The sequence below is a fragment of the Mustela lutreola genome, chromosome 2, assembly GCF_030435805.1.
Source record: "Mustela lutreola isolate mMusLut2 chromosome 2, mMusLut2.pri, whole genome shotgun sequence".
NCBI classification, from domain to species: domain Eukaryota; kingdom Metazoa; phylum Chordata; class Mammalia; order Carnivora; family Mustelidae; genus Mustela; species Mustela lutreola.
The window spans coordinates 23,644,492-23,667,475 of NC_081291.1; the positions used below are offsets into that span (position 1 = coordinate 23,644,492).

At 44.6% G+C, this 22,984-nt stretch overlaps 1 protein-coding gene across 1 annotated transcript in view; it reads left to right on the forward strand.

The window, feature by feature from the left end:
• The window catches only part of CACNA2D3 (calcium voltage-gated channel auxiliary subunit alpha2delta 3), an 867,979-nt gene that overhangs the window by 457,684 nt on the left and 387,311 nt on the right, over positions 1–22,984 (forward strand). The window contains exons 10-11 of the mRNA XM_059161213.1: positions 5,164–5,253; positions 12,482–12,595. Of these exons, the coding sequence (XP_059017196.1) occupies positions 5,164–5,253; positions 12,482–12,595 (204 nt within the window). The remainder of the gene's footprint in view (positions 1–5,163; positions 5,254–12,481; positions 12,596–22,984) is intronic.

Sequence of the window (22,984 nt, forward strand, 5' to 3'; positions counted from 1 at the left end):
TCTGTAGTTCTCATTTTTGATGGGGTCTTTGTCTGGCCTTGGGATCAAGGTAATGCTGGCCTCATAAAATGAGTTTGGAAGTTTTCCTTCCATTTCTATTTTTTGGAACAGTTTCAAGAAAATAGGTATGAATTCTTTTTTAAATGTTTGGTAGAAGCCATCTGGCCCTGGGCTCTTTTTTGTTGAGAGATTTTTTGATGACTGCTTCAATCTCCTTACTGGTTATGGGTCTGTTCAGGTTTCCTATTTCTTCCTGATTCAGTTTCGGTTGTTTATATGTTTTGAGGAATGCATCTATTTCTTCCAGATTGTCTAATTTGCTGGCATATAGTTGCTCATAATATGTTATTATAATTGTTTGTATTTCTTTGGTGTGGGTTGTGATCTCTCCTCTTTCATTCCTGAGTTTATTACTTTGAGTCCTTTCTCTTTTCTTTTTGATAAGTCTGGCCAGGGGTTTATCAATCTTATTCTTTCAAAGAACCAGCTCCTAGTTTCCTTGATATGTTCTGCTCTTTTGGTTTCTATTTCATTGATTTGTGCTCTGATCTTTATTATTTCTCTTCTTTTTATAGGTTTAGGCTTTGTTTGCTGTATTTTCTCCAGTTCCTTTAGGTGTAGGGTTAGGTTGTGTATTTGAGACCTTTCTTGTTTCTTGAGAAAGTCTCGTATTGCTATATACTTTGCTTTCGGACCACCTTTGCTGCATCCCAAAGATTTTGAACAGTTGTGTTTTCATTTTCATTTGTCTTCATGAATATTTTAAAATTCTTATTTAATTTCCTGGTTGACCCACTCATTCTTTAGTAGGATGCTCTTTAGCTTCCATGTATTTGAGTTCTTTCCAACTTTCCTCTTGTGGTTGAGTTCCAGTTTCAAAGCATTGTGGTCTGAAAACATGCATGGAATGATCCCAATCTTTTGGTACCAGTTGAGATCTGACTTGTGACCCAGGATGTGATCAATTCTGGAGAATGTTTCATGTGCTCTAGAGAAGAATGTGTATTCTGTTGCTTTGGGATGGAATGTTCTGAATATATCTGTGATATCCATCTGGTCCAGTGTGTCATTTAAAGCCTTTATTTCCTTGTTGATATTTTGCTTAGATGATCTGTCCCATTTCAGTAAAGGGGGTGTTAAGGTCCCCTACAATTATTGTATTATTGTCATTGTGTTTCTTTGATTTTGTTATTAATTGGTTTATATAGTTGGCTGCTCCCATGTTAGGGGCATAGATATTTAAAATTGTTAGATCTTCTTGTTGGACAGAGCCTTTGAGTATGATACAGCGTCTTTCCTCATCTCTTATTGTAGTCTTTGGCTTAAAATCTAGTTTGTCTGATATAAGGATTGCCACCCCAGCTTTCTTTTTATGTCCATTAGCATGGTAAATTGTTTTCCACCCCTCGCCTTAAATCTGGAGGTGTCTTTAGGTGTAAAATGAGTTTCTTGCAGACAGCATATTGATGAGTCTTGATTTTTTATCCATTCTGATACCCTGTGTCTTTTGATTGGGGCATTGAGCCCATTTACATTTAGGGTAACTATTGAAAGATATGAAATTAGTGCCATTGTATTGCCTGTATGGTGACTGTTACTGTATATTTTCTCTGTTCATTTCCAGTCTATGTTACTTTTAAGCTCTCTTTTTGCTTAGGGCTGTTTGCAAATTCTTTTAGTCTTTGTTTGTCCTGGTAGCTTTTTATTTCTCTTTCTATTTTCAATGACAGCCTATCTGGATATAATATTCTTGGCTGCATATTTTTCTCATTTAGTGCTCTGAATATATCATGCAGTCCTTTCTGGCCTTCCAGGTCTCTGTAGATAGATCTGCTGCTAATCTAATATTTCTACCATTGTAGGTTACAGACTTCTTGTCCTGAGCTGCTTCCAGGATTTCCACTTTGTCTCTGAGACTTGTAAGTTTTACTATTAGATGACGGGGTGTTGACCTATTTTTATTGATTTTGAGGGAGATTCTCTGTGCCTGCTGGATTTTGATAACTGTTTCCTTCCCCAAACTAGGGAAGTTCTTATTTATAACTTGCCCCAATATACCATCGCCCCTCTCTCTCTCTTTCATCTTCTTCTGGGATCCTAATCATTCTAATATTGTTTTGTCTTATGCTATTACTTATTTCTTGAATTCTCCCCTCTTGATCCAGTGGTTGTTTATTTCTCTTTTTCTCAGCTTCTTTATTCTCCATCACTTAGTCATCTGTATCACTAATTCTGTCTTTTGCCTCATTTATCCTAGCAGTAAGAGCCTCCACTTTTTATTGCACCTCATTAGTAGCTTTTTAAAATTTCAACTTGGTTAGATTTTAGTTCTTTTATTTCCCCAGAAAGGATCCTTTAGCATCTTCTATGCTTTATTCAAGCCCAGCTAGTATCTTTATAATCATCATTCTGAACTCTATTTCCAACATCTTACTGATGTCCATACAGATTATGTCCCTAGGGTACTACCTCTTGTTCTTTCTTTCTTTCTTTTTTTTTTTTTTTTTTTTTTGAGGTGAGTTTTTCTGCCTTGTCATTTTGTCCAGAGAAGAATAAATGAATGAGAGAACAAAATGCTAAAAGGGTAACAACAACCCCAGAAAAATATACACTAAACAAATCAGAAGAGACCCTAAACTGGGGAAAAAAGAGAAGAAAAAGAAAAAAAATATGATCAGGTTATTGAACAGAACAGAGACAAACACTTGATTTTGGGTATATTTTGGTCTGTTAGAAGTAACTGCTTCTCAAAAGTTTCAAGAAAGAAAAATATGCGCATACACACACACACACACACACACACACACACACACACACATATATACATATACATATATACATATATATATATACATATATACCAAAAAAATGGGTAAATATGATGAAAGGATAGAACATGATTATAAAGATGAAAAGTAAAAAAGATTTTTAAAAAACAAATTGATAAGTTGAAAAAAACAAAGAAAAATAGAAAAAAAAAGAAGAAGAAGAAGAAAGAAAAGAAAAGAAAAGAAAAGAAAAGAAAAAAAGGAGAGAATGTGATCAGGCAGGAGACCAGAAGACCAGAACAAAGCCATATACTAGATTTAGGGTGTATTTTGGTCTGATAGAAGAACCTGTATCCCAAAATTTTAAAGAAAGAAAAACTTATATGTATATAAATAATAAGTTTAAATACAATGAAGGGATAGAATATGACTATAGAAAATTTAAAAAATTTTTTAAATGATATTGATAAGATGGTTAAAATAGGAAAGAGGGAAAATTTTTTTAAACTAGAATAAGAAAAAATAAAATTAAAAAATTTTAACTTTGAAAGGCTATAGAATCATGAGGAAAAAAGCCATAAATTCTATGTGCTATATTCCTGTAGCTCTGAAGTTTTGCAGTTCTCATTGATCAATAAACTTGGTCTTGGCTGGATGTTCTTGCTGATCTTCTGTGGGAGGGGCCTATTGCCGTGATTCTCAAATGTCTTTGCCCGAGATGGAATTGTGCTGCCCTTGCTGGAGGATGGGCTAAGTAATCTGCTCAGGTTTGTTCTCAGGAGTTTTTATTCCCTGAACTCTAGCTCTGGAGGACAGGAATGAAAATGGCGGCCTCCCAATCTCCCGCCCGGAGGAGCCAGAGCTTGGGACCCCACTCCTCAAAGCACCCTTGGAGAAAAGCAGTCAATCCCTCCTGTCTCCCTGGTCTCCGGCCGCACTCCGAGCTCACTTGGCCTGTGACTGGGCTTTCCCATCTCTGGTGCACAGCCCTGTTTGGAGTCTCCAGCTGATTCCTGCTGCGTGCTCCTGCACCACTCCTTCCAGAGGAGGAAGGAGAGGTCTCCCTGGACCTGCCACTTGTGGGGTCCCTGCTCAAAGAGCAATGGTCCAACTGTGCCTCAGATCATAGTTTAAGGTAACACCAAGCTGAGAGCCCACTGCTCGGCTCAGTCTCTGCTGCAGGCTTCCCTGCTCTGATACCTGGTAGCTCTGCCAGGGGTGCCACAGACACCCCCAATCTTTCTGTAAAGATGAAAAGTAGAAAATATTTTTAAAAAACAAATTGATAAGTTGAGAAAACAAAGAAAAATAGTAAAAAAAAAAAAAAAAAAAGCCCCCCCCCCCCCCGCGGGACCTGAGACTACACTGTCCCAGCAAGGGTTCCACCCCATTTAGCCACTGGAGTGATGTCCCTCAGTGGAGCAGACTTATAAAAGTTCCGATTTTCTGTTCCATTGCCCTCTCACTTGCCAGGAGCCAGCTGGCAGAGGCTCCCTCCCTCTGTGGTCTATCTTTCCAAATATTGCCTTGAATTCACTTTTCTGCACATCCTACCTTCCAGAATGTGGTTGCTTTTCTGTTCCTGGAATTGCTGCTCTTCTCTTCAATCTCCTGTTGAGTTTGTAGGTGTTCAGAATGGTTTGATAACTATCTAGTGAATTCCTGAGACCGGACGAAATTTAGGTCTACTCCTCTGCCATCTTGCTCCCTTGTGATCCAGTCTTTATTCTTGCTCTTTGGAAAACTTTTGTGTATCAGATGTGTGGTCATCAAGGGAGACAGAGTAGGCCACTGGACATGCCTAGTCTCTGGAATGTCATCGTCTTGGATGGGGGCAGAATCTAACTGGCAGTCCTGTATGCAAAGTACTAAGTACATGGGATGCATCATGGGGTTCTAAGGAAGCATTCTGAGGTGGTCTCAGAGATAGGGGTCTGGGAGGTTCCCCTAGGCCAGAAGGGGGTGATGTCCAAACTGAGGTCCCAAAGATAGGTGGGAGGAAAATGTGGCAGAAGAGCTAGGAAATGGATGGAGAGGGGGTCCCCCGTAGAGGAGAGCATGTGTAGAGTCCCAGGTGTGATCAGGAGCAGGAAACTCGAGGCTCAAAGGGGATAGTGTGGGTCATGAAAGCTGAAACTAGAAAGAAAAGTAGGAACTTCAGATAAATATAGTACTTTCTACCAGAATTTTCTAGAATGTAATCAAAGCTGAAAATGCATATGGAAGGTAAATTTTATATTGACTAGGTTCTTATGCTTTGAATGCTGAAGGATAAAAACATATTATGACCATTTTGGTTCAAGACTCGTTGGTCTTAGGAAGCACCTGTTCGTTAGAGAATGGCATTTCATGTAACAATTTGGATGCTAATGTATTCTCTACTCTGTTGTTCCAGCATTTCCGGGAGCATCTGGACAAACTTTTTGCCAAAGGAATTGGAATGCTGGATATAGCTCTGAACGAGGCCTTCAACATTCTCAGTGACGTAAGCTCCTCTTTAATTTGCCTTTCTTATGTCTGGGAGAAGAGATGGAATTTTATTTTATTTTATTAAGTTTGTTTATTTATTTATTTATTTACTTATTTACTGTGGACCAGCACTACTATTGACCCTGGCTGTCACTGAGTGATATCTATCTATAGGCACCAGATGGGAGGGCGAGGCTGGCCATTTGAGTCATCAGGGGAACCAGATCCAGCCAGTAAGGCCAAACCAACCCCCCCACCCCAGACAGAGCCAGTCATGCCCTCTGATTGGGGCTTTCACCTGCCGTGCTTGTTGACTCTGGGACCACCCCCACTTGAATACCTTCCAATGCAGATCTCGTCTCAGAAACTTTCAGCTTCTTCATAGTGTGGACTCATTCTCATTGTGTTTCACACCGGATCCCTGCCTGTGGCAATGTTTAGCAGAAGGGCTTTCTCTGTGCCGTAGGCTTAGGGAGCGCCCTACCCATCCTTCTCTCTCTTCTAGCCCCTGGCAGATTCACAATACACAGTAACATAATCAAATTTCCAGGAAGCACAACAGGAAGGAATGCTGCTTAACCGACTGTTCCTTACACTTCTTAGAACAAGAATCTGTTTTTCAAGTAGCACCTGTTAACGTTCCATGAAAACCTCTGGGGGTCCTGGGCTGGGGACTCTGCCCTTTGAATCCAAATGTGTTAAGCTAAAAGAATGTGCATGTGTGACTTTTGTGTTCTTTTTAGTCTGGCAGAGTATTAGGAACACAATGACTCTCTTTATTAATGCAGGTTCTATATCATTTAATGCCAAACACTGAGAACACATCAGAGAACAGACTAGACAAAGTGTTTGCCTTAATGCATCTCATGTTCCAGTGCAAAGGCTTGAAAAGTATGGCCCACGAGCCCAATCCAGCCTGCATCTTGTTTTTGTAAAAATTGTTTTATGGGACTGCATGCATGCCCACCTGGTTACCTATCCTCTATGGCTGCTTTTGCATTACAAGGGCGGAGTTGATTAGTTCCGACAGAGACCATATGGTCTGTAAAACCTAAAATAGTTACCGTGTGGCCCTTTACAGAGGAAGTTTATACTGACCTCAGATCTAATGGGAAGAGGCAGATGAAGTGTGTTGTCTTATGGAGAACAACAGCCCCATTGTTCTAGCTTAATAAGAACTTGCTGCTTTATACCGCGCAGTCACGAAAGAGCTCTCCTAGGTACCCTTGGCTGGAGTAGAGACCTTAAAGAAGTGAGGGAGCAGCGATTTCATTTTGGGGAAGAAGTTTCCAGCAAGGGGAACAGGTACAAAGGCCCTGAGGCAGAGCTGTTTGGCCTATGTGCCATACAGCGAGGAAAGCAGTGTTAGGAGCCAAGTTGGGGAGAGCAGGCTAGGGAATGAGATCAGGGAGGGAGCAGGGACCAGACCTCATGACTCCTGTGGGGGCTTGGGCTCTTGCTCTGTGTGGGATGGACAGTCCCTGGAGTCTGAGCAGGGAATGACGTGACCAACTTGAGTTTTAGCAGGATTTCTCTGACTGTTATACTGAGAAACAAAGACAACCAGGCCTTGACATTATCTGGGTGACACGTACTGATGTCTTGGACTGGGGAGGAAGGTTAGCATATTAAGAAGTTAAAAAAAAAAAAAAAGAAATAGAAATTGCTCTAGGTGTGTCCAACAGCATGGGTTTACTTCAGGGCTGTGTGTGCATAAGGGATGGAAAAGGTCAGAAACCAAACAGAGAATGAAACCATCTTGGAATTAGCACTAGCAGGAGGGAGGGACTCCATCGGAGCCTCCGCCCCATGACCATCCAGATGGAATCGAACCGTGGAGGGGCTGCCTAGCGAGAGCTGGGTCATAGGGGGAAGGCCTGCCCTGTGGAAGCTGGTGTCTTGGAAAAGATGCAGCCATTGCCAGAAAGCGCCCACGCCCCCGATCCAAAAAAGAGAGACTTAGCTGAGGAAAGCCTTGGCTTCTCCCTTGTACCTTCTAGTATTCTCCTTTGGGTGAACCTGGTCGAAACTCCTGGGGAGCCTGGAGACTGTGGCATCCTGGGGAGAGGCGTGGGGTAGAACTGAGTGCAAACAGGCACTAAACGGAGCCACAGTCCCGTTGAGGTGTTGTGGGACTTGGAAGAGCCCCTAGAGGCTCAGCGGCCTCACGGCACTCAGTCTCCAGGCTGCTGTGGGGGGCCCCACGTGTTAGTGTGCGGGAGAGCTCCTACCCACCGTCACATGGCTCATCCCGGTGGCCAATTGTGCCCAACTCCAAATCTCGAGCTTTAGTTACTCAGTGACGCTGGCCTCTCCAGCCGAGGGTAAGCCCTGATTCTCGACTCCCTTTTACCATTAATATCTATGGGCACACAGAAGGCCGTTTAGGTTTCGGTCCTGAGCCAGTGTCCAGGGGGCAGGGGAGGGAAAAATCAGGAGGTAAGGTGCCACATCAGCATCTTGAATTAAACTCAAGTTAAACCCATGGCTCTTGCCTCTTACTTTGCTGCCCCGGGGCTGCTGGCTGCAGAGAATTCACACGTAGGTGAGGTTCAGTGTTTGGGCCAGCCCATCCCTGTTAACAGCTTATGAATAATGTATCAACATAGCTGAATAGGGCAAGGGACCAAGCTGCACCTTTAAATTCTGAGTTGAACTCTGGATAGGGCTTGGAACCTTCTCTGGGCTTGGAGATACCAAGCTCTGCATCTTCACAGTCTCTTTCCAGAGGGTCGTATTGGAAGGACTTGTCACAATGATAAAATTGATTCTGTTTTTTCACCTCAAGAGCCTCTTGTCTACAGTAGGGGGAGGCTACTCTGAGCTGGTGAGTCTCTTGTGTGGAGAGCTGTCCTGCAGCAAGTTTCTGTTTCCTGGCTCTTTGGCAGAAGCAGCGAAGGAACAAGTTTGGGGGATGCTTGTCTTGTGAAGTCTGTGAACTCTGGAGTTAGGCAGGTTGGGCTGAGAAGCCTGACTTGGTCAGAGCTTGCTGCGTGACCTTGAGAAAACTCTGCTTAGCCTCACCTTTACTTTCCTCTTCTGTAAAATGGGAACAGGAATAGACAGAGCATTGGCCGCATAATTGGTGAAGTCCAGGGCAAAATGAAGATGCAGGTCCCTTGTCCAAAAGTCATTAAGCCTCTTAAGAGAAAGGCAGCAAAGCGTTAAATGGAGCGAGAGGTCCCGTACTGCATCACATGCCCATGAACCTGGCCCTGGTAGACCAGGGTTGAGGATTCAGCACAATGAAGCCATACCTGCATTCCTTTCAGCAGGGCTGGTGTGGGTGGGGAGAGCCATCTCTGTGGCCATGGAGACACTGGGCAACTTCCACTCTAGCCGGGCTGCCTTTGGCTTCTAGAAGCAACTCGAGCTCCTGATGCTTTGGTCTTACTTCCTGCCCCCGTCCTCAGGATCATCTGCTTGCCTTCATTGTCCTCTTTCTCTTTTTCCTTGCCCTCTGACCTTCTCTCTGCCCATACTGTCCACTTATTGGTTTTGTTCCCAGACCCTTCCAAGCCAGTGTTTCCCACCACATGCCCAGCACATGCTGGTCTGCCGAGGTAGTCCAGCATAAGTGTTGTCACGGTGGCGAGATGCCATCCTCCTCTCCCGGAGACTCACAGTGTGCCTGTGCATAACAGACCTGTTCAAGATGTATTTATGCCGGTACCCACACACATTGGCTCAAGAACTCTTTATATCATATCAGAACCTCACAGTTAGACTCTTGTAGAAGTCACAGCTTACCAAGTCCACCTTCAGGCATAATATGTTTGTAGGCTCCAAGATACTAACCTCCCAGCACCTCTCAGATCCAGAGAAATCACCAACACGTGGCAGATGTCTTTCCTTAAATCCTGGTAACAAAAATAGTTTTGAACCAGGGAAACCTTCCATATGCCTCCCTGCTCTGCCTTTGCCTATAAAATCCCTCTGGGGTCTGGCCAATCAGAAAACCCAGTGGATCCAATGTAAATTCCAGATAGCAAGAAATGGAAGGAACACAAATGTTACAGAATATCTTTGATGGAGGTTGGTTGGTGGGTGGCACCCTATTTTCAGTGCTCGTTTATTTCATAGAGAGAAACATTTCCATCTCATCACTTGCCACTGGGCTTTTAAATAGCCAAACATTCTGACAAACACAGAGATGGTTAATCTCCCATGAAAATGAAGCTTTAGCTATTTTCCACTTCATCAATATGACCTTTAAGTGGTATAATTCTCTTCTGTGTATTAAGCCTGCCCTTGGAAGCCAATATGAATAGTTACTTCCCAACCACACAAGCATACCTTCTCCGTGTGTGTGTGTGTGTGTGTGTGTGTCTTTCTCTCTCTCTCTCACACACACACACATAATCGCAAGTGTGATTGTGGCTGGGGCTCAGAATGGCTCAGAGGTTACTCTAACCGAATCAAGCAAATTTGATTTTGCAATTACCTGCATTTCAGTGTCAGTATTTGCTCCAATGACTTAAAGGCTTACAGTTGTTGTACAAACGGCTTTGAAAGGAGCGTTCAAATAAACTTCTAAGACCCTTCTAGCTCTTGATCTCTGCTGCATTCATTAGTTTCTGTAAGAACACAGAGCCAGTCTGCTACAGTAGTTAGCATCTACCTTGTCATGTGACAGCCGCAATTATCTTTTTTGGCGATGAATATGATCTTTGCGGTGATTACCTTTTAAAAATTTTTCTTAGCCAATTAAATAAAATTCGGTGACATTTCAAAGACTGTTAATCACAACCAAATGCTCTAAATGTCAGGATGCATTGAAATTTTCACTGCTAACTGATGAATCACTGAGCTAATTGTAGTTCATCACCAGGCCCTTGTCATTGTTATTATTATGGAAAACACTTTCATCACTCCCGCTATTCAAAAAAAAAAAGTTCTAGACAAATATGAAGAGAAGAGATATTACTCATCAAAGCATTTGAATTTAATTGCATTCTTCAAAATTCTCCAACTGCAGATTGCCGCAGAGAATACCAGGGACTCAGCCAGAGAGGAAAGTGATGTTTTTAAATAAACAGCTCAGGGCAGCCCCTTCTTCCAGTCTGCATTATTCAGATATCTTCATTTCCCTTTCTTTCTTGCCTTTCATTTGGAAGAATGTTGCCAGCATGCTTTCCAATAAGTTGCATGCACAACAGTTGCAAGGTGTCTTGATTCCCCCCAACCCTTTCTTTAGCCTCTGCAAACTGAAGCAGAGATCACCTTTATTCAGTGGTCCGCTGCTGGGTCTAGTCAATGATCTGAAGATGTGTTGAACGTAGGCCCCCCCTCCCCCAGACATTGCCACAACAACTTGTTGATAGGACAGGACCACGGGGTATGTTTCTTTCTACCGCAGCAAGGAAGAAAATACACTATGACGATAGAATCTTAGCAGCGTCTCAGAGTGGAAGGGACAATGCCATTTATTGAGACTATGAAGCTTAGTGAAGGTGGGTCTTTCAGAGGGGAGGGAAAGGAAGGAAGAAAGGAACACAGGGAGGAAGGGAGGAAGGAATTGCTCAGGGCCATATGGGGGCAGAGCAAAGCTTCCCGCCCTAACATCCATCCTTCTCTCCATCCATTCATGCGGTTAGTTGCAGTTTTCTCTCTTGAGCTGAAATCAATCTCTAACATCCGAATTCTAGGTACGCAGAGACGAGGCATTAAATCTCAACTTGCATGCTTTACTACCTCTCTGCTTCAGCAGCATCAGCAGCAAATCCAAGAATGGTCTCCATCCTTCCCCAGGGTCTTGGTCAACAGATCGAATGTGCCCACTCAGTGCCTTTGCGTGTGCTCTTGGCCCTCTCTGGGACGTCCCTCCTCCAGACCCTCAACTCCTGCAGGTGTCACTCATACGTTACCTGCTCAGGGAGGTCTTCTCTGGTTTTTTTCTAAAGTTGCTCTCTCCTGTTTCTTATCCCCCTGCTCTTTTTTCTTGCTTCTTCTTCTTCTTCTTCTTTTTTTTTTTTTTTTTTTTTTTTTTTTGGTTCCTTACCATCACTGTTACCACACATACAACAAAATTGACTTATTTTCTTTGTTCTGTATATCTCCTCACATAGAATTATGAACTACAGGAGGGAAGGGATTTTTGCATGTTTCAGCTCCAGCTCTGTGTGGGCACTTAGTAAATAATGTTAGAATTAATAAAGAAATGTCACCACTTAAAATGGTGGGAGTTTTCACTGCTGAACGTTAAAGACTTCTTGAATGTTTTCATGCCTTGGCATTGTCATGTTAATGGTGGGGGCTTTCGATTTTGATTATTTATTTATTCAATTTATTTAAGATTTTATTTATTTGAAAAAGAGAGAGAGTTTGAGTAGAGGGGAGGGAAGAGGGAGGAGGAGAAGCAGACTCCCCACTGAGCAGGGAGCCCGAGGTGGGACTCTATCCCAGGACCCTGAGCTAAAAGCAGACACTTTACTGACTGAACCACCATGTGCTCCGATTGTAGGGTTTTTAAAGGACCCGGTGTTGCTTTGAATTGCAGCATTGATAGTATTCATTAAGAGAATTCTTCACCCCTGGTTCAAGGGATGGACACCGACTTCTGGTGACCAGTCTAATCCGGTCTACCACTCACAAAGCCTGGGAATTTTTACAATGCCACATAAAACTGAAAGTTGAAGATATTTAGGGTCTTGCACACCAGTGGGCACAATCTTAGAATTTCAGTCTGCTATCCCTTATAAGCCATATAAACTAATATGTAATGTTATATGCTAACAAATATATATTTAAAACAAACCTTACAAAAAGAGTGCTTAGGCTTCTAGTCTGAATTGACACTTTCCTGACTCTATTCTCCATGTGTCCAATACCTCACTGATTGTATCCTCTATCACATCAAACCAGACTCCTTTAGATTTTGAAAGAGACGTTGCCTGCCTCTTATTCTGCGGCTCATGTGTCCCTAAAGGGTGACTGTGCCAATGCTTTAGGGGCTTACATTCTGAGGCACTATCTGTGCCTGAAGGAAAGAGAGGTTATTTGTCCTAGAGTCTTACTTCCCATCTTGCGTGTGTTTTTCAGAAATCCCCTCCATGGCCAGTGTTTAGTTCCAGTTTGTCAAAGCAAATTGGGCGAATGCATAGGGAAGAGCTTATGGTATAGGTTCTGTTTTGCAGAACGAGCTCTTGTTTGGGGAGGCTTCCTGAGCCCCATGTCTCTGAAGTCTTGTGGAAGTACAGACGTCTCTGGTGTGTTTTTTAATTTGAACATGTTTCTTCTCCCAGTTCAACCACACAGGACAAGGAAGCATCTGCAGTCAGGCCATCATGCTCATCACCGACGGGGCAGTGGACACCTATGATACCATCTTTGCCAAATACAACTGGCCGGATCGCAAGGTAAGGTACCTGTGCCGCCGTGCAGCACCGTTGACAGAGAACCTGTGTTGTGCTGTGACCCCCAAGTTGTCCAGGGTTAAGTGCCCCATCTAGACTCCATCTCACAATGACCTATGGTTTTTCAGTCTTGTGTTTTCTGGTTCACCAAACCGAATCTGACGACTTTCTTTGTTTCAAAATGAAATCTTTTGGAGGTAGAGAAGAAACCCATAAAGACATGGTAAATGTGTTCAGTGGAATGTTTCATTGAGAAAAGTGCTTTGTCCATATTGGGCAGCACGTTGGTTTTCCATGGAGCCAGAGCTGCTCGGTGAATCCACCATCTGTAGATGGTGAAGTCAGCCATGGTGGCCACACAGTCATCTCCTGGATGCTTCTCGACTTCTGTGGTTCCTCCTTCTGTACCCTCATGATCACCCGGAAGCTTCTCTCTGTCCCCCAGGGATGTTCCCCACCCTGTCAAAGCTTGTTCTCTATTCTAATTCCTTCTTTGATTTCCAGGTTGACATTTATTTACCTGATGAATCCATATGTTAGGATATCAGTGATGAATATTAACATTTTTGGTGTATCTGAGTGCCTAAACCCAGATGTTCCTCAAGCTGTTAGCTAGTTTGGATTCTCTGGGGAGGTTTTTAGATTATGGATACTTGTACTCTATCCCATACCTACAGAATCAAAATGTCTAAGGATGTGGGGTAGTAATCCATGTTTTTAATAAATTCCTCTGGTGGGCACCAATTAGTAGATTAGCAGTCCATCATCCCCTTCTCATCCCCTGAATGAATCCACCATCATCCCCTGAATGGTGGAATTTTCACAGGAAAAAGGTCAGTCAGAGAGGGTGCTATCTCAGGGACATCACAAAGGCTCTCTCATGTCCCATGAGCCAGTGGCATTACTCTGTGTCTGTAAGACCCTTCAAACCAAGTCTGTCCTACTTTTCCTACTTTGTGTATTTAATTTCTCAGAACTGAACTAACCATACATACTTGGCAAAAAGAAAGAGAAGACAAATGACAGCTGTGTCCTCAGCTGTATCCAAAGAGTACATACCCTTGAGGGAACCTGATATGTCATTCCAAGTTCCCTTAGTCATTCGTGGTCCCTGCATTTTCTCCGCTAACACTGACATTTCACCTCATCAAGTGTACGTCTGCTTTTTAAAGACACATCCGTTTTGTACAACATGGTCCCTAAAGGGATGCCTAATTCTTGCTCTGGTGCCCAGCCATCACTGCTGAAGCTGGAGGAAAAGTTAGTCATGCCAGGCTTCCTAAGACAATGTGGGACTCTGCCATGGCACCTGCCTAAGTGATGTCCAGAAATAAATCTGGCTGATGGCGGCTCCCACAGTAAGCACTGCCTTTAGAACCCAACCCTTGAATAAGATGGGAATTCGCTGTTAGACAAGGTATTTTAGATGTGAGATTTCAGGTGATGATTTCTGGGGACTTAATTCTTGGATGGACATATGTCATGTTGTTGGGTCTGTTATCAAAGGGATGAGACTGAGACAAAGTTACGCAAAGCCTTATTCTATGCCAAGCATTAGAAGTTAGGCTGCCCGGCCAGGGAAATGAGGCTGAGACAAAGTGAAAGTTATGTAAAGCTTTATTCTATGCCAAGCATTAGAAGTCAGACTGACCGGCCAGGGCCGCCTCCGAAGAGAGCGACGCCCCTTGGTCTTACAGGCTAGTTTTTATAGGGCATAATCGCAGACATCTGCATTTGTTGACCATTTGTAGCTTTGGCTGATTGGATGTCTCCTACCTTTGTGTTTTAGTAACGGTTACCAATGGCCTTGTTTTAGGTATGTGTTTTAGTAATAGTTACCTGGAACTGGCCTTGTTTTAGGTGTGTGTTTTAGTAACAGTTACCTTGTTTTAGGTGTTGTGTTTTAGTAACAGTTACCTGGAACCGAGAGCAGTAACTTTTCTAGACAACAAAATGTCTACCTAGGCAACATGGAGTCACTATGGCTAAGTAGGCCCAGGCAGGCCCAGGGGGTTAACATGCTTTAACGTGGAATCGACCCCAACAATGTGGAGGGAGGAACATGCTGGATATGTGTGGACCCTGTGGATCATATGTCACAGTGCCAGGCTCATGACCAGTGCCTAAGGCACAATCCTAAGGTGTGTCTGAATGACGGAGAGGCCCGGTGGGGTGGGAGGCCACAGCACTAGTAAGCATGGGTAGGGCCATTGACATTCTGTGGTCATGTAGAATGTTTGCAGATGCCATGACATTGCATAGCATGTTGGAGGGTATTTTGAATTATTTAGGACCATCTGACATAAAAAGAAGAAAGTGAAGGGGGCTTTTTATAAGCAGCTCCATTAAGGCCAAATAAATTATCAGACAAGTCCTCCCATACTGAACTCTATGACTTCTTCCCACATGGTGATACTTGGTGGAGAGCAGTTGCCCAGTAATATTGGTATTTAAACATCCAGTCCTTACCTGCGGGAAGAGGCAGAGGACATTTTATTTGACAAATTTGTCAAATAAAAGACAAATTTTTTAAAAAATTTCTTTTCGGTATAACAGTATTTATTGTTTTTGCACCACACCCAGTGCTCCATGCAATACGTGCCCTCCTTAATACCCACCACCTGGCTCCCCCAACCTCCCACCCCCCGCCCCTTCAAAACCCTCAGGTTGTTTTTCAGAGTCCACAGTCTCTCATGGTTCACCTCCTCTTCCTATTTCCCTCAACTCCCTTCCCCTCTTCATCTCCCCATGTCCTCCATGTTATTTCTTATGCTCCACAAATAAGTGAAACCATATGATAATTGACTCTCTCTGCTTGACTTATTTCACTCAGCATAATCTCTTCTAGTCCTGTCCATGTTGCTACAAAAGTTGGGTATTCATCCTTTCTGATGGAGGCATAATACTCCATAGTGTATATGGACCACATCTTCCTTATCCATTCGTTCGTTGAAGGGCATCTTGGTTCTTTCCACAGTTTGGCGACCGTGGCCTTGCTGCTATAAACATTGGGGTACAGATGGCCCTTCTTTTCACGACATCTGTATCTTTGGGGTAAATACCCAAGAGTGCAATTGCAGGGTCAAAGGGAAGCTATTTTTAATTTCTTGAGGAATCGCCACACTGTTCTCCAAAGTGGCTGCACCAACTTGCAGCTTTCTCCACATCCCCTCCAACACATGTTGTTTCCTGTATTGCTAATTTCAGCCATTCTAACTGGTATAAGGTGATATCTCAATGTGGTTTTAATTTGAATCTCCCTGATGGCTAGTGATGATGAACATTTTTTCATGTGTCTGATAGCCATTTGTATGTCTTCATTGGAGAAGTGTCTGTTCATATCGTCTGCCTATTTTTTGATATGATTATCTGTTTGTGTTGAGTTTGAGAAGTTCTTTATAGATCCTGGATATCAGCCTTTTGTCTGTACTGTCATTCGCAAATATCTTCTCCCATTCCGTGGGTTGCCTCTTTGTTTTGTTGACTGTTTCCTTTGCTGTGCAGAAGCTTTTGATCTTGATGAAGTCCCAAAAGTTCATTTTCGCTTTTGTTTCCTTTCCCTTTGGAGACATCTTAAAAGAAGTTACTGTGACTGATATCAAAGAGGTTACTACCTATGTTCTCCTCTAGGATTCTGATGGATTCCTGTCTCACGTTGAGGTCTTTTATCCATTTCAAGTTTATCTTTATGTATGGTGTAAGAGAATGGTCTAGTTTCATTCTTCTACATATAACTGTCCAATTTTCCTAGCACCATTTATTGAAAAGACTGTAGATAAAAGACAAATTTAAACATATCTTGCCAAAAGTACAATATTGATTTTAGGCCTAGTGCTTTCTTGGATTAATTGGAACCAGATCTTGGAGATTTCAACATTACATCAAGGAGCTTCATCTACTTACAAAGTATTATCAAGTCAAAGCAGATTTGCTTTTTGTAGCAAGAAAATCTTCTATGATTGGAAATTCATAGCAGGATCCCGTCCCTCCTGCTCCATTCTGGAGAGTTCTATGGTGTTCATATACATACACATACACATTCTTCTTGATGACTTCTCTGTGGAAATGCAGGTAGTGAGTCTGCATGGATCCCCATGTGTTGATTCTACACATTAAGTATTTGGTAGAGGGTTATGTCATGCTATATTTGGCAATCTTCAAGATTATAGAAACAGGAAGTAGACTCAGAAGAAAGGAAAATGGTCTTAAGGCTGAAAAGTGATTCCCATTAAGACCATGGTTCTCAAGCTTGAGCAAGCATCAGAATCATCTGGAGGACTTGTTCCAACACCAACTGCTTACCCCACACTAGGAGTTTCTGATCCAGTAGGGCTGGGGCCTGAGAATGTGCATTTCTCACAAGTTCCCAGGTGATGTGGGTGCCGCACACTTGGGGAACGACTCCTATAAGTAAGAAGCAACCTAAGGAACAGCATTTGGTTCCCCTGTGGGTTTGGCTACTTTTGTTCCCTCTGTTTACTTTGTAAGAACCTATTCCCTTAGTCAAATGCAGCACACAACTTTGTGTTTCCTCGCTTATACTTTGTTTTAAAAATTGCTAGTTACTGATTGTCATTTAAAAATCTGGAGAGAGTATATAAAATTTTTGTTTTAGTTTCTCTCATAAATGGGTATACTTGGCACTTGGGAGCTAACATTCTTATATGGAAAAAAAAAAAGCCTGGAGCTGAGATATGGCTGCCCCCTGAGATGGCAGGTGTATGCTGCTTTTGACCATGACCTCACCATTCTGTCTTCCCCCTCTTCTCTCCTCCTCCCTCCCACTGCCCTACTGCCTACCACCACACCAACCCCACCAGCCTAGTTCCTTAGTCTGGGTTTGAAGTTCACAGCCCCCCAGCACCTTATATTCAGCCATGCCCGGAACCCCAGCCAGGCCCTGTGTTCATGTTCAGCACTGTAAATACTTCTAGGCCTGTCTTTCATCTTAACTGGTTTGGTGAGTTCTTGGGGACAGATTCTGTATCTCTGAACAGTATCTCTACCACGCAGCATATCCCAGCGCTGCTGAGAAATGTGGCATAGAGACACCTGCCTCTAGGTGTTTACCTCCTGTATAATCTCCTCACCTTGAGTATGAGTGGACCTTGTGACTTGATTCTAACCAATAGAATATAAGGTCAGGGGATTTTGTAGATATCATTAAGGTCTCAAGTTAGTTGGTTTGAGTTCATCAAAAAGGATATCCTGGGGGAGTCTTACTTAGAAGATCTTTTAAAAAAGGGGCCTGCACCCTTCCTGAAGGCAGAGAGGTTCTCCTTTCCAGTTAGATGAAGTAAGCAGCTTTTGGAGAAGCCCATGGGCAAGGAACTGGGGGCATCTTTTGGGATCGAGGACGTCCTCCAGCTAACAGCCAGCAAAAAGCTGAGCCCTCAGTCTTGCAGCCACAAGGAAAGGAATCCTGCCAACGATTTGAATGGGCTGGGAAGCAGGTTCTTCCCCAGCTGAGCCCCCAGATGAAAGTGCAGCTCAGTCCATACCTTGATGGCAGCTTCGTGAGATCCCAGACAGAAGACTAAGCTAAGCTGTGCCCAGACTCCTGACCCAGAGAAACTGGGGGGTTGCAAATGTGTGTTTATTTAAGCCACGACATTTGTGGTAACTTGTGAAGCAACAATAGAAAACTAATAGGAGAGATGAGGAGAAGGGGAGAAAGAGGAAATCATAATCATTCATCTTAACAATCCAATTAAACATCCCCAAACTGAATGGCTTAAGAGAACATTTTATCGTCTCTTGCAAATCTGTGGGTTAACTAGGCGGTGATTGTGCTCCATGTGGTGTCAGGTCGAGTCCCTCCCTGATGGAGCGGCATGAGGTTGGGAGCTTGGCCGGGCTGTCTGGGTTCTCCTCCCAAAGACCTGCCTAGGTGATGTCTCACCCTCCGGAGCCACACTGGGAGGCCTCTCCCCTCAGTGCAGTAGCCTGGACTTGCTTACAGTATGGCAGTGGGGTGCCAAAAGGGGAAAGCTGAAGGAAGTGGGGAGCAGTCCAGAAGGGCACTTGTGGGTGTCATTTTTTAAAGCTGTCTCTCACCTAACCAGGGCTTCGTTCAAGGCACCTGCTTAATAAAACATTTTAGAACGAGTTGGAAGAAGGAATCCATTATTGATGATTTAGCTGTGAGTCCAAAGACGGCATCATGATTGCCATGCAATGTGTCCCTTGCCAGCATTTTCTTTCTGAGGGCAGAAATGAGGAGCTATTTATTCATTTATTGGATGCCATTTACTTTTGCTTAATATCCATTGGTTAGCAGCTTAACAGCCGCTCTTACATACTTGGAATAAAATATGAACTTCTCTCCATGGAAGGGACTCATTCCAGGATCTGCTCAAGAAATAAAACTGCCTGCATTTAAGTTAGAAAAATGGTCATTCCTGCCACCTATATAGTTGCTCTTCCAAGTGAACTAAAAAAAAAAAAAGAAGAAGGTCATGGAATGATTTATCATTACCTTCCCTGTTGCATAAGACGGAGGGGAGAGTGGATAGGTAAGGAAATGGTGGGAAAGCGATTTAAGGAATCTAGCCTTTGAGCAAGGTTGTCAACCCCTGATTTAAAGGAAGCAATCAGTGGATTGTTAAAAGTTATTGAGATGCCCTTGGAAATTCGTGCATTTGCTGAATTCAACAGAATTCTTGGTGGTTTTTCCACCTCCTTTCCACTCCTCTTTTCCACTTGAATGAACTATACTAGCCATATAACCAGTGGTTGAGGGGTGGGAACCTTTTTTTTTTTTTTAATAGTTTGCATTTTAAAGATTTTATGTATTTATTTGACAGAGAGAAATCACAAGTAGATGGAGAGGCAGGCAGAGAGAGAGAGGGAAGCAGGATCCCTGCTGAGCAGAGAGCCCGATGCGGGACTCGATCCCAGGACCCTGAGATCATGACCTGAGCCGAAGGCAGCGGCTTAACCCACTGAGCCACCCAGGTGCCCCAAGGGGTGGGAATCTTGATGGGAAATCCCTTTCTCTGTGCCTTGGGGTCTCTCCCACGTTTGGAGCAGTGCCTTCTGCTCTCCTGGCCTGAGTAGTTTTGTTTTTTTCCTCCTTTACCATCAGCGCTGCCACCAGGGCCAAGATACAGGACTGATCCTGGGGCAGTTCAGGAAGGGGCTGTGCTGCGGGGCCCCAGCCTGGGGCTGGACCCAGTGCCCAGCACGGAGAGTCTCCCTAACCATCAGGCTTGACTGCCCCTTGAATCCTATTTTGGTGGTGATGGGAGCATGTGGCAGTGTCACAGTTTTCATATCACCTGAGTAACAAAGGGAACACCCCAGAGAGAATCACATTCCCTCTTTGCTGAGACCCAGGAAGCCAGAGACTCCTTGAATCCAAGGACAACAGTATCCCCAGGATGCCTCAAAATCCACCTGCCCAGGGGCTCATCACTCCCTCTGCTGTGTTGATACTCCGGGGAGTGAGACGGGGCTGCAGCCGCCGCACAACACATGGAGGAATCTCCACTTGCTTCTGCTGCCGGTAAAGCGGTGGAAACTTGCTTGAGCGTGCAGCGTGGATAGCGACCCTTCTGTGCCCATTAGACGTCCCTGCACAATCTATCCTTCACATGGATCTGTGATAAGCAGCACAGGCAGCACCAAGATGCTCCCTACACTTCCCTGCGCCTGAGTCTCCCTCAACGAGAGAATGCCTCCAACTGCTTTCTTGTGCAGAAATCTATATACAGAACTCAGGAGAGCTCATCCTTATCAAATGCCAAGGGGCAGGTGTCATGGTCAATGGTACACATACATTTAATTCGCACGGAACCCCAGGAGGCGAGCTCTCCTCTATCCCCTTTATACAAAGGAGGAGACTGAAGCCACGTAATTGAGACAGGGCTCTGTGACTAGCGTTGGGAGCTGAACCGGCAGGCCAGCATCAAACAAGGAGGCTGTCCCCTGAACCGGGATGCACACAAGCTGAAGGGAAAAGCAAACCAAATGGCAGTAGGACTCCGGAGTAGGTAATAGGTAGGAAGTAGAGTTTTCTTTTTCTTGTTCTTGTTCTTTTTTTTTCTTTTCTTTTCCCTTTTTTTTTTTTCCTTTTCCTTTTTTTTTTTTTTTTTTTTTTTAAGCTTCCTTCGAATGCTCCGAGACGCCCCCATGTCCCTCGGCTGTTTGGTGTCAAGGCTCAGTTGGGTGGTTACATCTCTCTGTCTCCCCCGCCGCCCCCGACTTCCTCCCTCCCTCCCTCCCTTTCTTTCTTTTTTTTTTTTTTTTAAAGATTTTATTTATTTATTTGACAGGGAGAAATCACAAGTAGGCAGAGAGACAGGCAGAGAGAGAGAGAGGAGGAAGCAGGCTCCCTGCCGAGCAGAGAGCCCGATGCGGGACTCGATCCCAGGACCCTGAGATCATGACCCGAGCCGAAGGCAGCGGCTTAACCACTGAGCCACCCAGGCGCCCCCCTCCCTCCCTTTCTTGCCTCTTCCCTGACAGCAGTCATATTTCGGTCCGAACGTTTCAGGTCGGAGGGTGTCGTTGCTGTATTTTTTTTCAAGGGTGATCAATCCTACAGCTGTCTTAGGAAAATAGCAGGAACATTCATTTCTCGTGGTCAGTCAACGGTAGGACAGGGAAAGGCATTTTCCGTCAATGTGGGGAGAGCTCACGCAGGCCCTCCTTGCTGTAAAAGGGAGGGTTGAAATGGTTCACGGTCTCCCGGTTTATTTTTAATTACTTCTGCTGGTGTTGGACATCTTGAGACTCCAGCAAGAAGAACATGAGGAGACAAGTCAGGAACGAGACCCACTGATGCATGCCTGCTGCCGCCCATTGAAAATCACTCCACGTCGGGGACTCAGACTTTTCCTGCGGCAGCAAGAGCTACTTCTCTTCGCAGGCTCTGCCTTGGGGCTTTGGCCTCCACCTGGGTGGAGACAGGTGGGCGACAGTGTGCGTTTCTTCCTGTCCTGCTCTACCCCCACCGTCTCCATGCTAGGCCCAGAGTCAAATGCTTTCTCTGTGCCCTTCATTCTTAGCTCCGCGCTGTGGGTAGACTCTCCTAGTATCATCCTTACCGCACAGGGGAGGGAGCTCAGGCTCAGGGAGATCTACTTACTTGTCCAGAGCGCACAGCTATGAAACTGGGGGTCCTTGATCCTGACTCACATCAGACTGTCTCTATACCTGTGCATCCAAACGAAGGGGTAGGTGGTTGGGGGCACTTGCAAAAAAAAAAAATATATATGTTTCCTAAGTCCTGTTCTCTGCAGGTGCAGCCCTAGGATTGACATTTTGGTCGGTGGCTCAGGGACCACATGTTGTGAGTTAGGAGGGTCTTTGTGCCCCCTCCGTGGCCCGGCAGGGTGAAGACCATCCACGCTGCAGCCTGCTGAGGGATGTCACACGGCACAGTGGTGTTCCCAGTGGATCAGGCAAGGTCCGCTCAGGGGCAGAAACCCTAAAGTTATTTATCAGAGGGAATTTAATGTTAAGAGCTGTTGACCAGAGAGGGCAAAAGGAGAGGTATAAGGTGTCATGGAAGTAGCAGCTTTCCTACCCCTTGGCTGGTGGGGGCAGGCAGGAGAGAGGAAGAGAGGAGGAGAGGCCATTAGTAAAACTTGAAGCTGGGAGGAGAGGCCTCGGGAGCTGGGGCCCAGACCTCTGAGAAGGGCACACTGGTTGGGAAGGCGGGCAGGCTTTTGGGGAGGGGTGCTGCGGTCTTTGGAGGGAATAGACGTGATTCCGTGCGTGTTGGAAAAACTATAAACTAACTTTGTTCGCTGCTGTGGGGATGAACTGTCCCTGGCCGGGGCAAGGAGACTTGATGGAGCGATGGCACGGGGAACCAGAAGCCCGCAGGAGCCGAACAGGAGGGAGCAAGTGCCATGTCCCTCCTCCATCCTTGTAAACCCTCCCACCCCCCCCCAGGGACCCTTCTGGCGGAACCTTGCCAGAAACAGCTGGCAAAGTGGGAAGGTGGTTTGCAGAGCCCAAGCCTCGGCCTCATAAAGCCAGGTGGATTTGGGGCTGGGACAACTCTAGCTTGTTAACCGTCACCCCCAGGAAGAGCTAGAAGCTTCTTGAATGAGTTCAGCCTTGTTTTCAGGGTAAGGACACATCAAGGTCTTATTTCCTGGGTTTTATTCCTCTTGGTCTATTTTTTTTTTTAAAGATTTTATTTATTCATTTGACAGATCACAAGTAGGCAGAGAGGCAGGCAGAGAGAGAGGGAAGCAGGCTCCCCGCTGAGCAGAGAACCTAATGCGGGACTCCATCCCAGGACTCTGAGATCATGACCTGAGCCGAAGGTAGAGGCTTTAACCCACTGAGCCACCCAGGCGCCCGCCTCTTGGTCTACTGAGTAGGACTCTTGGTAGGTGGGCAAGGTAGGGAAGTAGCATTGTCTAATGGAAAGAG